The 13409-nt window shown below is 33.5% G+C and overlaps 2 protein-coding genes across 4 annotated transcripts; both read right to left on the reverse strand.

The window, feature by feature from the left end:
• Positions 1 to 6834, reverse strand: LOC106124234 (apolipoprotein D-like). 2 transcript variants are annotated; one of them, XM_013320702.1, is made up of 5 exons: positions 6707 to 6834; positions 1685 to 1813; positions 1339 to 1466; positions 983 to 1173; positions 1 to 629 (listed from the first exon to the last, which is right to left on the reverse strand). In XM_013320702.1, the coding sequence occupies exons 2-5, from the start codon at positions 1811 to 1813 to the stop codon at positions 481 to 483; spliced, it is 597 nt and encodes a 198-aa protein (XP_013176156.1). In that variant the 5' UTR covers positions 6707 to 6834; the 3' UTR covers positions 1 to 480.
• Positions 6835 to 8643: 1809 nt separating this feature from the next.
• LOC106124115 (apolipoprotein D) lies at positions 8644 to 13025 on the reverse strand. Of its 2 annotated transcripts, none has more exons than XM_013320580.1 (6): positions 12944 to 13025; positions 10975 to 11145; positions 10346 to 10503; positions 9795 to 9979; positions 9278 to 9522; positions 8644 to 9039 (listed from the first exon to the last, which is right to left on the reverse strand). In XM_013320580.1, exons 2-6 carry the CDS (start codon positions 11047 to 11049, stop codon positions 8815 to 8817), a joined length of 888 nt encoding a protein of 295 aa, XP_013176034.1. In that variant the 5' UTR covers positions 11050 to 11145; positions 12944 to 13025; the 3' UTR covers positions 8644 to 8814. The 2 variants fall into 2 exon arrangements, with proteins under 2 accessions (XP_013176034.1, XP_013176033.1); XM_013320579.1 differs by having other exon boundaries at positions 8644 to 9042.
• Positions 13026 to 13409: the final 384 nt, after the last annotated feature.

A 13409-nucleotide genomic window follows, 5' to 3' on the forward strand; every position in this document is an offset into this window, starting at 1 on the left:
TTATAGGGGGTGATATGTATAGGGTGTTACTTTGTAAATGACAAAATTTATAGGCAAAACCGACTTCTTATCGGTTAAAAAATAAATAGATATGAAATCTTAAAGTACATATTCGAAAAGCCGGAATATTTTGAAACATATGCCTATAATTAAATTTTAATTCCACAATACTAAATAACGCTTTTAAAATTATTTACGTTTTTGTTTAAAACAACATAAGCCAACCATTTATAAAGTAGTGGTCCTTTTATTGTGAAATTTTATTTTATTAAACTATATCGTTCTCTCTGTTTTATTAAACAAAATGAGAGGAATTACACTGTTTTATACACGTGTTTCGAGAGTGGAAATCCACAAAAACTTTCGTCGTAGCAAAAATAAATGCTAGTACCTTTTGAAGCCAAGAAACTTCGGTCAGGTACTAATGACATAGAATCCTTTCTAATATTATAATAGCATAAATAATTTACTTCATACAGCTTAATCTTCGTCTTCAATAACCGTGCAATTTGTCTGATCGGTTTTAGTGAAGTAAGACTGATCGATGTTGTTCTCTTTAGTAACTTTATACGCCGCCTTTAGTACCGATTTTGGAGGATTTCGTTGCCTCGTCAATATCCAGGCGTTTCCTGAAATGTTAACATTAACAATATTAGTTGTGCATACGAAAAATTATACAAAGATTGGATTATGGAAGCAAAAACCAAGGTTTTCCTGATAACATTAGATATGGCTATTTGTAGGTGCTATAATTGGCATTTGTCGTGGTTTTTAAATGCAATAGCTTAGTAATATTTTTGCATATCTTGATGGTGGCGTTTAGAACGACTCGTCTGTGTTTAACACTGCTGCGGAATTGTGACAGATACATTTACCTTTTTACCCACTGCTCCTACTCATTAATATAGAGAAACTACGCTTAGAATATAGAAGCTATTAAAAAAACTATAGGCGCTATATCAACAAGGATATAAATACTAACGTGTGTTAAATAGCGTTCCAAATTCGTAGCAGCTCCATATGACGGAATAGCTATCGTAGTCGGTGCCAACAATCCAGTAGGGGGCGGCGATGTTGATCGGCATCTTTGGGAAGTATACGGAGAGCTTCGCTTCATCTGCTTCCCCGCTTTCTTTAGTCGCATATCCCTTTATTTCATTGGTAGACCCAGTTCTGTAAAGATATTATATTTTTATAAACAGGATGATATTGTATTAATTTACAGCATACAGTTTTAATTTGATACCTGTGATATTTCTGGTTTCTTATTCGTAGAAGCCATTCTTAATATTTGTTTTTAATGTGTAAAAAACATTTACGTATGTAATAAATACTTACATGTTATTGATTTGCTTATTCGTAACAGTAATCAAGTCATCTTTCTGTCCGTAGTCAGCTGTGATGCATCGCCCGCCGAGCTCGAAGAATGCGAAATATTTTTCTACCTCGTACCACCTACCTAAGTACTGAAATAATAAAAAAATTTGGTCGTTAACCACAATATTCAAATATAAGCTAAGTCAAAAATTAGTAAAATGTTATAAAAGGTTTAAACTTCTAAAAATATATTAATGGAAAACTTATACACATTTAATTAAGCTAGAACATCACAATTTTGAGGAGAGAATCAAAATAAAATTGTTATAATAGTATTTAAAATAGAATATTTTATGGATTGACTCACTCGCTCAGCGTCAAAGTTTTTCATCGCTTCAACATCTGGACAGGTACCAGGGAAGACAATCTGTGCCCTGCATATCCTGAGAGACAGGAACCCGCAGAGGAACACGGCGATTGCCCTTAGTACAGACATCTGGAAATAGTAAAGTTTAAAGACTAAGAATTGTTAGTGCTGAATTTTTTTGGTAAGTCGCAAATATTTTTGTCCATTTTTAGAGTTATATTTTATTTAGTTCGAATATCGACGGAACGATCAATATAAGTAATATTGATGGTTATCAATTTTTACTCCCCCGGTTTCAAGTGCTTGTTTTGTTAGATAGCAATGTTAATGCACGGCCATTCGCAGATATCTATAACTATATAGTACCAGCAATAAATTTTATCACCAGTTGGTTACCATACTGGTAATGGAATCGGTTAAATTGCATCTCTAACATGAACGTATAATTGAAACCCTTAAAGCCCATAAAATGAAACAGGAAAACAATCTAAATATTATAGACTAGAGACAAAAATTAATACCTACATTCCTATCTAACATGAGCCCAGATTTATTTAATTTATTTAGCATGATTAATACTAATTAAATTAAGCTCTCGCTCTGCATGAACCTCGAGTACAAACAAGGGGAGTAAAATGAAGATTCTACATATTATAGTAATTCATTGGTAGTTAACATTTGCCCGCAGCTTCGTCAGCACACATAGACTTCCTTCCAGTTTAAGTCCCGTAAAAATTGTTGCAGTTGTGTTGGAGATTACCCGGAACAAAGGCAAGACAAACAGGCCGGAACACAGTCAGACAAACAAACATTAATTATAAAAAATAGTATACAGACCAGTTTTATTAGTTGTTAAGTGTAAAATTTTTACCATTTTTGGGAAGCAGTAAGACCGAACTTTAAATTCACTAACAAATCCACATAAAATATTGGATATTTATGTTAAAATTATTGTAAATTGTTGCAAAAAAAAATATTACGCCTTTATTTCAGGTGCAACCTAAATCATTAAATTAAAGAAAACCTTCAACTTTGTTGGTATTTAATTTATTTAAATATGTACATGTTTTTAACATTAAATCAAAACATTCAAGGTAACACGAAATATATAAAAATATTTTTTGTCGATGTAAAAATTACAAGTTACAAATAACGATAGACCGCATTTTATAAAGTACTTCTTTTAAGAATGGAGAATTTAAGAAATGGGGCAAAGATGTTGTGGGAACACCGAGGTGATCAACAACGCCCATGGACATCCACAATACTAAAGAAACCGCAGATGCATTGCTGGCTATTGAGAAAGAAAGAGAAGTATTAGAAAGAAAGAGAAAAAGTAAACATTAAATTCTGATCTTAAAGGATCGCATAATAAAAAAAATTGCTAGTAAACTATAATATTAGAAATATCTTAGGAAATAACATTGATATAAAAAAGGGTCTTGACAGACAGACGGACGGACGACAAGGTCATCCTATAAGGGTTCCGTTTTTTTCTTTGAGGTACGGAACCCTAAAAATTACTGAGTTGTAGGTATGATGTTTGTAATACACTTTGCAAGGTTAGTTTTTACAGGTTATTTAGCTACGTGGTTTAATATTAAATCATACTAACACTCTAATAACTTAAAAGTTGTTTTGACCTTGCAACTGTTTTTTAACAAGTTACTTAATAGTAGCTTAAATTATATCTTAGAATTAACATTGTTTAATCTATTCCATTTGTGTGAACATCACGTTCATAGACAAGTTTTTAGTTTTTATTTGTCACTGGATATCATAACCCATCGCTTAAATATTAAAATAAAAAACGAAGACCATATAATTCTAGGAAAATAAGCTTTTATTTACTTTCCTATTAACATAACTATGTCAATAACTTTAGTGCTGTTAATTTTGAATGGATAAGTGTAAATAGATTTTGAACAGTTCCGCAAAATGTGTTTGCTCAGATAACTAATATTAATCTTTAGTTTAACGTATACGATAAATCGATAATATGGCATTTAAAACGCTTTAAAACCAGTCTTTAAATGAGTTAAAGACGCGAAATAACCCAATTGTTTTTTTGTCAAACTTCATTTGATGTCCTTGGCTCATAGAATACCTGTATTAAAGTTTATTAAACTGTTAAAGTACGTTAACTAATTAAATGCATTTGGAACGAGGCATTAAAAGTACATAAACGTATGCAGTTATTGCTGCCAAATAAAAAAATGAATAAAAGATTTAACTACATATCGAGGGCAGAGGAGTCGTTTAATATATAAAACGCGTTTAACTTATTTGTGTGTTAATTTAGTACATAATTATTGTAAAAAATATTTATACTATGCTATTTAGTGTTATTACTAAGTGGGATTTTTATGGAAGAAAAAACTGACGACTCAATTTGATTCAACTAAAAGATTTCCTGAAATGACGTCATAGCGTACAAGAGTAAATTTAAATATCTGTGAGAATTCAATTCACACGTTCGTATAATAATTAACGTGTTCTTGTAAACGTAAGTTTGATTCTCTACAAACAGATTTTAAGTTGTCTTCACTATACTTAAGTAAATATTTGTGAGTTTTTCACCTCACAGTTATGAATAAAGTAAAGAAGAGGGGTGTAAAAAATTATAGCATTATGCAGTAAAGTACCAATTCAGAAGATTAGCATTTTATATTTTGTACGTAGGTTACCTTTATGACTTACTAGTTGTCGCCTGCGACTCTGTCCGCGCGGAATTAACACAATAATAAGTAGCCTATTTGTTCTTCCGGACTATGTTCTACATTTATGCCAAATTTCATTGAGATTCGTTGAGCCGTTCTGGAGATATTATTCTTTCAAACAATCATCCATCCATCCATCCAAATATTCGCATTTATAACATAAGCTTTATCATTATCTTACTTGAAGTAAGATGAGCTTTGTATTATATATTATTTTATTTAAAACATTCATATTGGTTTTCCTGGGTGAAATTAATTATTATGTTATGTACAAAACAATTGATAAATAATTTAAAATGAACTTGTTAAATGTATGTCAAACACCTGGTTATGTCTACCAAACAATAAAAATCGTTGAATATAATTAGAGTGTCAATTTGTAAATATAAATTCCTCTGTTTAAAAAAAAACAATTACAATGTATAAGAGCAACGACCTGGTAAACTTGCGTCCACTCTACCTATACCAAATTAAATAATTCAGCAGCTTATAAGTTATTCTTGGTATAATAACTTTTGTCAAAAATGCAAAAGTAACTTATTAATTAATTCTTGCAAAATAAAATACATAGTTTATATCTAATTTCATGCGGACAAAGTCGCAGGCAACAGCTTGTAATTAAATTATATCTTTATCCATTAAATCCATGCTGGCTGGTAATTACATCTTTGACAAATATCACATATATTTTAATACAAACAGTTACCCACAACTTCTTATAAGTAAAAGTCCCGTTAAAATCGGTCCAACCGTTTCGGACTGTTCGGAATAAACGCGGACTTAAGGACGGACACAGACATAAATTTCCGGGTATATTTTCATTGTTAGCAACGCAAATATGAGCGGAATATGATTTTATAAAATTACATACAGACACTCCAGTATTATGGACTGTATTATTGCGTGAGCGACTATAACATAACTGTTGTTGTGGCAAATGTATGTAAAATTACGATGAATGGAGCATAATAGTCCGAGCAGCGCGACCTTGTTCTTAGAAATCGACTAACAATATTCTTTTGAAAACAATTAAACGATGTGAATGTTTAGCGATGCATTTGACTTAAATTTATTTACATTATTTTCTTTGACAACACATCCAACTTTATTACTTTGAATGTAATCATTCAATGTTACCTAATTTGTATAATATTACTATATCCTGTGAGCTATTGTCAGTTCGATTAACAATCTTGTGTCATCATGGTTTATACTTCTTGTTTTTGTTAGTATTAACTAAAAGACTAAAGAAGGGAACCCCACCCCCACCCATTGATATCTTGAATAAGTTTTCGATGTGATGGCTACTATAAATGAATAAAAAATGAGTGGAGTTACAAAAAGGGGCATCTATCCTTCCCGTGTGTCTGTTTCCCTTGCGAGTTCAATCCCCCTTTATCGTAAGAACGGAGGAAAACGACCAGTACACTTGACAAGAAGAGGTCACGGATGCTCATGGATATCCACAACATCAGAAGAACCGCAGCTGCGTTGCCAGCTTTTTTTCCTTTTCTTATCAAAATGGTAGAAGGAAAGGACTGGAATTTAGTCTCTGGGTGGCTAATATTCTATTAAATGCCTATTAAAGTTTCAAACTCTATGTCGCATCTGCCGTCTGTCGAGGCTAGGGTAAAACGGTATAATATTTTCGTATTGCTTATTATCAGAATATGCGGCTCGGTGGTATGTACTTGTACGGCCTCCAAGCAAGTTGCTTCACGTGATCTGAATTTAACCCAATAACTAAAGAATAAAATACATCGTTAAATAAACATTAACTTTAAACATTACTAAGTAGTAAGTTACTTGTGTCGTAAAGTTAATTATTCGGAGCAAAGTTTTTAACCTTATTTTTTGTTATCTTAACTTTGTTAGGAAGGAAAACATTAAGATTATTTTGAACAAATACTTTAAGTTAATTGAATTCGATTTTTTCTCCAATATTTTGTGGATAAAATCTACGATGTCAACTCCACTGTATCTCACTAAACTGGTAATAAAGTATCAACTATCAAGGTCTTGGCATTGGTTTGAGGACATTGAACGTCAGTTTTTGATTGTAAATATATTAAGATTATATTTTCATCATAATATTTTGTAATATAAGATTGTTTCTAAACAAACATTTTATGTAACTTTAAATTCTCACCAATATTTGAGTTGAAAAGAGTAAAAATTATTTTTTTTTAACTGAATTTAATTAAAAATATTTACCAATTTTTTTTGACAATGATATTTAATTTCCAAAATAAACATAAATAATTTTTTTTATCTCATCGATTAAAAAATTTAAAAGACTTACCTTTATTTGAACTTACAGGCAACTTAACACCGCTGTCAACAAAAAAATAAAAACAATGTTGACGCCGATTATAATCCAATAGATGCGTCTGCGATACTTTGCAGTTGGCACTCGACTGGGCGGGCATTCATGAGACGCACGGAAGCATTCCATGACTCGCTATTTTATAAGTAAACCTCGATATGATTGCATATAGTATGGCGGTACGCAATTTGAGAACATATTTTTTAACGTTATGATAACAAAATGACTAGGTAGTTTTATTTTGTACTATGCATTAAAAAAATTCATCACTCCTGACTATACTATTTATACGATTCTCTGGGGAAGCATATAATTCGAGTGTAACTCGTCAAAGTCGGTTCAGCCGGTTAAGTTAAAAAAGGTCACAGTTGAATGAACAACTGTACTTAAACATATAAACCTAAATACAAACATACTTACATGCAAAAACGTCATCTTTTTGCCAATCTGGCATAAAAACAGCTGCTTCTTGATTGCCTACCTATAGTTTTTTTTTAAATTAAACATATTTTAAGTCGTTGATGTCTTTTGGTAACAATTCAACGTAACTTAGCAAATAACTTCAAAGCAATGTCATCTTATTATATACGATGAATCTGCTTTTTAATGTTCTAATTATCTTTACCCTAATCTTTTTCTATAACAGTACTATTTTCTTATAAAAATCTTAGCATACATTGATATATAATTTGGTCTATTAAAAGGCAAATGTGTTTGTAGAGACAGACTCTCAAAATGTCCGTAAGCTAATAAATCGCCTCAGATGGCCGCGAAATCTATGAAAATATATGATACAGCAATTGTTTAAGTAATTTTATACATCACAAGCTGTCGTCCGCGACTCCGCCGCGCGGGATTTAAAATAGATGTCGGCCGATTCTCAGACCTACTCAATACGCTCACAAAATTTCATGAGAATCGGTCAAGCCGTTTCGAAGGAGTATGGGAACGAAAATTGTGACACGAAAATTTTATATATAAGATTATACTACTTATCAATCTAGCTTAAAAAGTGTTTCTGCTAAATAACGCCATCTTCAGGGCGCTGTAGGTTACATATTAAGTTTCTAGTTTCTGCAATATTATAACTTCAATTTTCTAGAGGGCGCTTTCTTTAAGTTATTTGAAAATTATTTGTTCCATATTTTAAAAATACTATGTGAAAATAATATTTACTTTAAAATCTCTATCAATTTCAGGGATGAAAAACAGTCTTAAATAATTTTCATTCAAAAAAAAAAAATACTATCTGGGTTTTGAATGCACAACTTTAAGTTCTACCTATTCTGATAATTCGTTAAGTCTGTCGACTGGGAGCGTGGCGTCTCCTGTAATCCGGCTGCTCGGAGGTCGGGTATGGAGGATGGTTTGAGGTCGGGAGTCCTGGTGCTGTGTGGCCCATGTTGACTGGACGTCCACACTAAGCCTGGTATTGATATGGAACCCCCGGAGGAGTCTGGGGGTTGCAGGTTGACTAAGGAGGGGCGAACCGGGCCAGGGGGGAAACCCAGCAGCCAAAAGTCCCCGTATCGGGCAGTAGTGGGATAGCGGCCGGGAGTGGGTGCACAGTAACAGCCTGACCAATACAATCAGACCCTTTCCTTTTGCCTTTTTTCAAACAATTTTTAATTAGCATTAAAATATAACATGTTATATTAGCTTTTATTTTAATCAACTTTTTCAACTACTTCCCCTGTGCTCAGAGTTTTTAGTCGATCATTTAGGGAGAGCCTTATTGTCTTGTACAAAATTTACACTAAACAACTCTGAGTGGACAGTTAGTCTTTTTAGATAAAGTAAGAATTAATCAGAAACATTAATTATAATAAGTTAATACATATCCTGACTATCTCATATATTACTCTTGCCGTCGGCTAATAAGACTTAGTGAAAATAAAAAAAATATGTTTATTAAATTCGTTTATTACAATTGAACTGACAAGAAAAAGTCACATTGGTTTATTATAACTATTGAAAATCTAACCCGCGGTAAGGTTTTATTTGGTACAAGCCTTTTTGGAAAGCTTCGCACTACTTTTTTAGCTACGTACAAATATCTTGTTGGCTAATTAGTGAGACAAGAGTTACTGTATCGGTTTAACTGGAAGATCCTTTTCTTTCGGTGCTTCTTCCTTTATTTCAGGCATCTCTTTTTTGACTTCAGTAGTTTGTTCTGGCATTTCTGTCTTCTCTTCCTTAGCCATAGTTTCGGCTGCTTTTATTTCAGGTACAACTTGGGGCTCGTTGATAACTTCCGGAACAGCAGATTTAACCTCTGGCACTTCAGGCTTGACTTCCGCATCTACTTTCTTCTGTTAAAGAAATTCGGATGAATAAATAAAAAAAACAATAATTGGCAATTTTTTAAATTGGGTCACGTCCCAGTAAAGATGTAGAGAAAAATTACTTTTTTTCTATTGCTCTTTAACGTTTACGTATAGTTTTTTTTTATTATTGTAGATTTATTTCTTGTAGTTTTTGGATTATCCTACTTAAGATAATTAAAAAAACTGTTTTTAAATAATCTTTTTAAACAATATTTAATACCTCGACAACAGGTTCGGCATCAGTAGCGGCGGGTACGGGTACCAGGCTTGCATGCTTCCCAGATACTTCGATTCCTGCCTCCTTGTACTCAGAGTAAGCAGCCGGGTCGGGAAGTATGTAGCAGTCCTCTTGGTTTGTCTTCACGAAGAATGTTCTCGATACCTTGAATTTTTCCAGTGCAGCGTACGCTTTTTGCATGGTCATCTGTGGCGCGAGTCTGTCACGGGTTAGCACCCATGCGTTTTCTGTAAGAAATTAATAAAGAATTACTATTAATTTACGTACTCTAACTGGTTATTGTATTTTTGTCTCGTATTAATTTTAAATATCATTGTAGATGGGCCCATATTATTTATACAGTATTTTAAGTAATGAGATTTTTTCGATTTACTTTAATTAACCTAACAAAGTTATGCGACATTGTGCAATTCTGCCCATCGCCTGAGCCGGTCGCCCAATTGCGCCCTGCCCTATAGCACAGACTGAGTATATGAGCACAATATCTGCTAGTACTTACGGATGTGAACAGGACCGATACCACTGCACGACCACATAACAGCATAAGTATCGTAGTCGGTGTCAAGCACGCTAAACTCTGTATCGTAGGGCACAGGCAGCGTGGCGTACTTCACAATCATGCGGCCCTCACCCTCGCGACCTATCATCTGCAGATGACCGTCCAGCACTCTCTTCATACCCGTCCTGTGTACAGAATAATAAACGGTGGTAGAAAAATAGTAATAATAAATAGATGCTATCTTATTCTATAATTCAGTAGACCAGATATTCCAATACTTTTTTATTGTAAACTCCTTTGAGAATTGTACAAAAAACCATCTACTACTATATTTTTAATATAGCTAGCATAGCTTCAATAACATTTCAAATTAATGTAGAGATTAGATCTAATGATGGTACAAATAGAAAGATAAATTGTGTAGTTTGTTGTTTTCTTATTGCTAATAAACTCCTTGGACTTTCTTGGACCGCTTGATGTCTAATTGGGACCTATGAGAATCAGGTATATAGATAACAACAGGGTTACTAAAGTGCTGTTCGTGTACTCACATGGCGTTGGTGATTTCGTTGGAAACTAGGATGCGGCCCTCAGGCGTACTTTCGTATTTGGTGGTGACGCAGCGGCTGCCCAGCTCGCTCACCGTGAAGTAGCGCTCTGCCTCGTACCAGGTGCCCAGGAAACGGTTCATGTTGAAGCTTGCCATCGGCTGTCGAACAGATCATAATCGAGGTTAAGTAGTCTGTATAACTTTACTTTACTGTAGCAATTTAAATTTTATTAATTAAAAACCCTCAACAAAATATTAAGATCCAGTATCAAATTCGCTACATCCCACTAAAGACCGTGTGACAGTTATTGTGTCAGTCTCGACGAGATCGAAAGTGTCCGGTAACAGTGGTGTCAATGACCGTGACGACCGGTTGCTGTCTGCGTCGCCTACTAATTACTATAGCACACCTGATGCGACCCAAATCCATAGGTCGAGGTCATATGAATTGTTATGTAAATTAATTATGATAGAAAAATAAACAACATATTACTATAAAGAATTTGTTTATATATAGGAACAAATATTATTCGTTCGAACACAGAATAACGTATATAGAGTAAGAAGATTCTCTTCTCTTTCTTTATGAAACCTAACTTTAATTAAATTATAATAAAACTTTTAGCTCACCTGATAATCGGGGCAGAATCCCAATGAGGGAATCTGCGCCGTGACGGCAGCAATTAGAAAGAACAAACGCCACATGACTAGGTGCAGGATACCTGGGGGACTGACGACACGGGAATGCCTTACCAACTCCCGACTCCCGCTTTTAAACCCTCACAACTCCGGGAACCGGTCCTGAATGAAAAACCATCTAATAGACCAACTTATCTAGTAATACCAACGATTTATTTTAGTTGACAATGAATTTTGCAATGCTCCTTGTTAGGAACTGGGCTTAGGACGTGTTCCTTAATGGAACGAATTCATTTTATGTTTTTATGGAACGTGTTCATGGTTGCATTCTCTTAAGAGGAGAGCTGCCAGTTTTTGTAATACCAAGTAATAGTTTTGCTTGTTCATATGCTATTTATATTTTCAATTGTACGAATAAAATGAAATTAAAGATGGTTTAAATGTAACCTGTTATATTTATATGCCAATGCCAACATACAACGCCAGCGACAGTATCCTTAAACTGAACTAAAAATAGCAAAACATATATAACATGGTGATCGACTACAGCTAATCGGATTTGCATACTTTATCAGTTAAGGATGTTGTGTAACGTTAATAAACATTATCCTATTTCCTTCGGCTGTAAGTGTCTATAAAGTAACATATTTTTCCATACATCTCAATCGATGCTAGGTTAGTCTTTAGTTCTATATCTATACATTGATACGTAACTAGCTGGCGGACGCGACTCCGTCCGCGCGTAATTAAAAAAAATCCCGGCAAATATTCGAATTTTCCTCACTTTTTAAATCTTCCCCAGACCTCAACGACCATTTCAAGACCAAGATAAGATAAATTCGTTCAGTCGTTATAATTAAACTCGATAGTTTTAGCGAGACTAAAGAAATGCAATTGATTTTTATATATATAGAAGATTACACTTATGTAGCCGTCACCCGTAACTCCATTCGCGTGAAATGAAAAAAAATATATATAAGTAGCCTATGTGGTCTTCCAGACTGTGTTATTTATTTCAAATTTCATGATCAAAGATCCGTTGAGCCGTTCTGGAGATACCTTCAACCAAACATCAATCCATAGAATAACTTTTATAATATTAGTAAGATTATGAATTTTGCAAGTTTAAACAAAGAAAAAAATGTAAAGCGATGGTTCATAGCTGGCAGAGTATCGTTGTACATATGCTTTATTAATTACATAAATATAAATAAACAGTTATTATGTTTTTAATACCATCATAATTAACAACATCCAGTACGCCAATGGCACCGCAAACTTAAAAGATGGTCAGTGGAATGTTCCCAGAGTAGTACAAGTCGAGTAGCAAAAAGACACGTCTGCCATCTGTCGGCACCGGTTACTTAGCTTTGTTTTTCATTTTCTATCTTTCCTATCTATTTTTAAATAGCGTATAAGTAGAGAGAATTGCCTTTTATTTTTATTTTGTATGTACGCAGTACGCAGATCTATGGATGATTATGTTTATTTGTTATATACTAAGTAAACAAGGTAAACATTTTTAATTGATAAAAATAACTTAGCAAAAAAATCTTTCTTGCACGTAAACATTAATGTATAAATGTTTTTAAAATAAGTTGTATAACATTTTTTTCGTTACATGGAGATCGGCACAGATGTACTTACGGTTTATAATTAGTTCTGTAGATGTATAGATGGATGTTTGTTTGAGTATCGCCAGAACGGGTGAACGAATATCGATGAAATTTGGCATAGATGTAGAACATAGTCTGGAAGAACACAGAGCCTACTAATTTTGTTTTTTTTTTATTCCACGCGGATGGAGTTGCGGGCGGCTGCTAGTAATTAAAATAAAAAAGTATGAAGTCTTTTTACATATCATGGGAGGCATACCTCTTTATAATTATATTTATAAAAGAAATCCTTACAAGAATATAACGATTTAGCTAAAAGTGAAAAAAATTCGATTAATACTCACCCGGTAAGGTCTAAAGAGGAACTGATCATGTGTTGTCAATTCTCAAAGAAATTTTGTAAATTGATCTTGTTCAATTGTTCGCCGAGTCGGTATTGATTTTGTTTTGAAATATTGCTCTGATTCTTTATACAGTTCCCACACATCGGATCATATTTGTCATAACATTCACAAAACACTTGAATACGATTGGATTTAATTCAATCATTTGTTGCTTGATTTATTATTATTTTTTTTTAGTTAAACTGGTTGAATATTTTATGATATTAAAATAATTAAAACCTTAGTGAGAACTAGCTTTCGCCCGCGATTTCGTCCGCGCAGAAGTATAAAGAAACCTATCCGATGTGTTCTTCTAAACTGTGTTTTACATGTGTGACAAGTTTCATCAAAATTCGTTCAGCCGTTCCGGAGATACCTTCAAACAAACATCCATCCATCAACCATCAAAACATTCGCATTTATATTA

The sequence above is a fragment of the Papilio xuthus genome, unplaced genomic scaffold (assembly GCF_000836235.2).
Source record: "Papilio xuthus unplaced genomic scaffold, Pxut_1.1 DF825946.1, whole genome shotgun sequence".
In the NCBI taxonomy this organism is placed as follows: domain Eukaryota; kingdom Metazoa; phylum Arthropoda; class Insecta; order Lepidoptera; family Papilionidae; genus Papilio; species Papilio xuthus.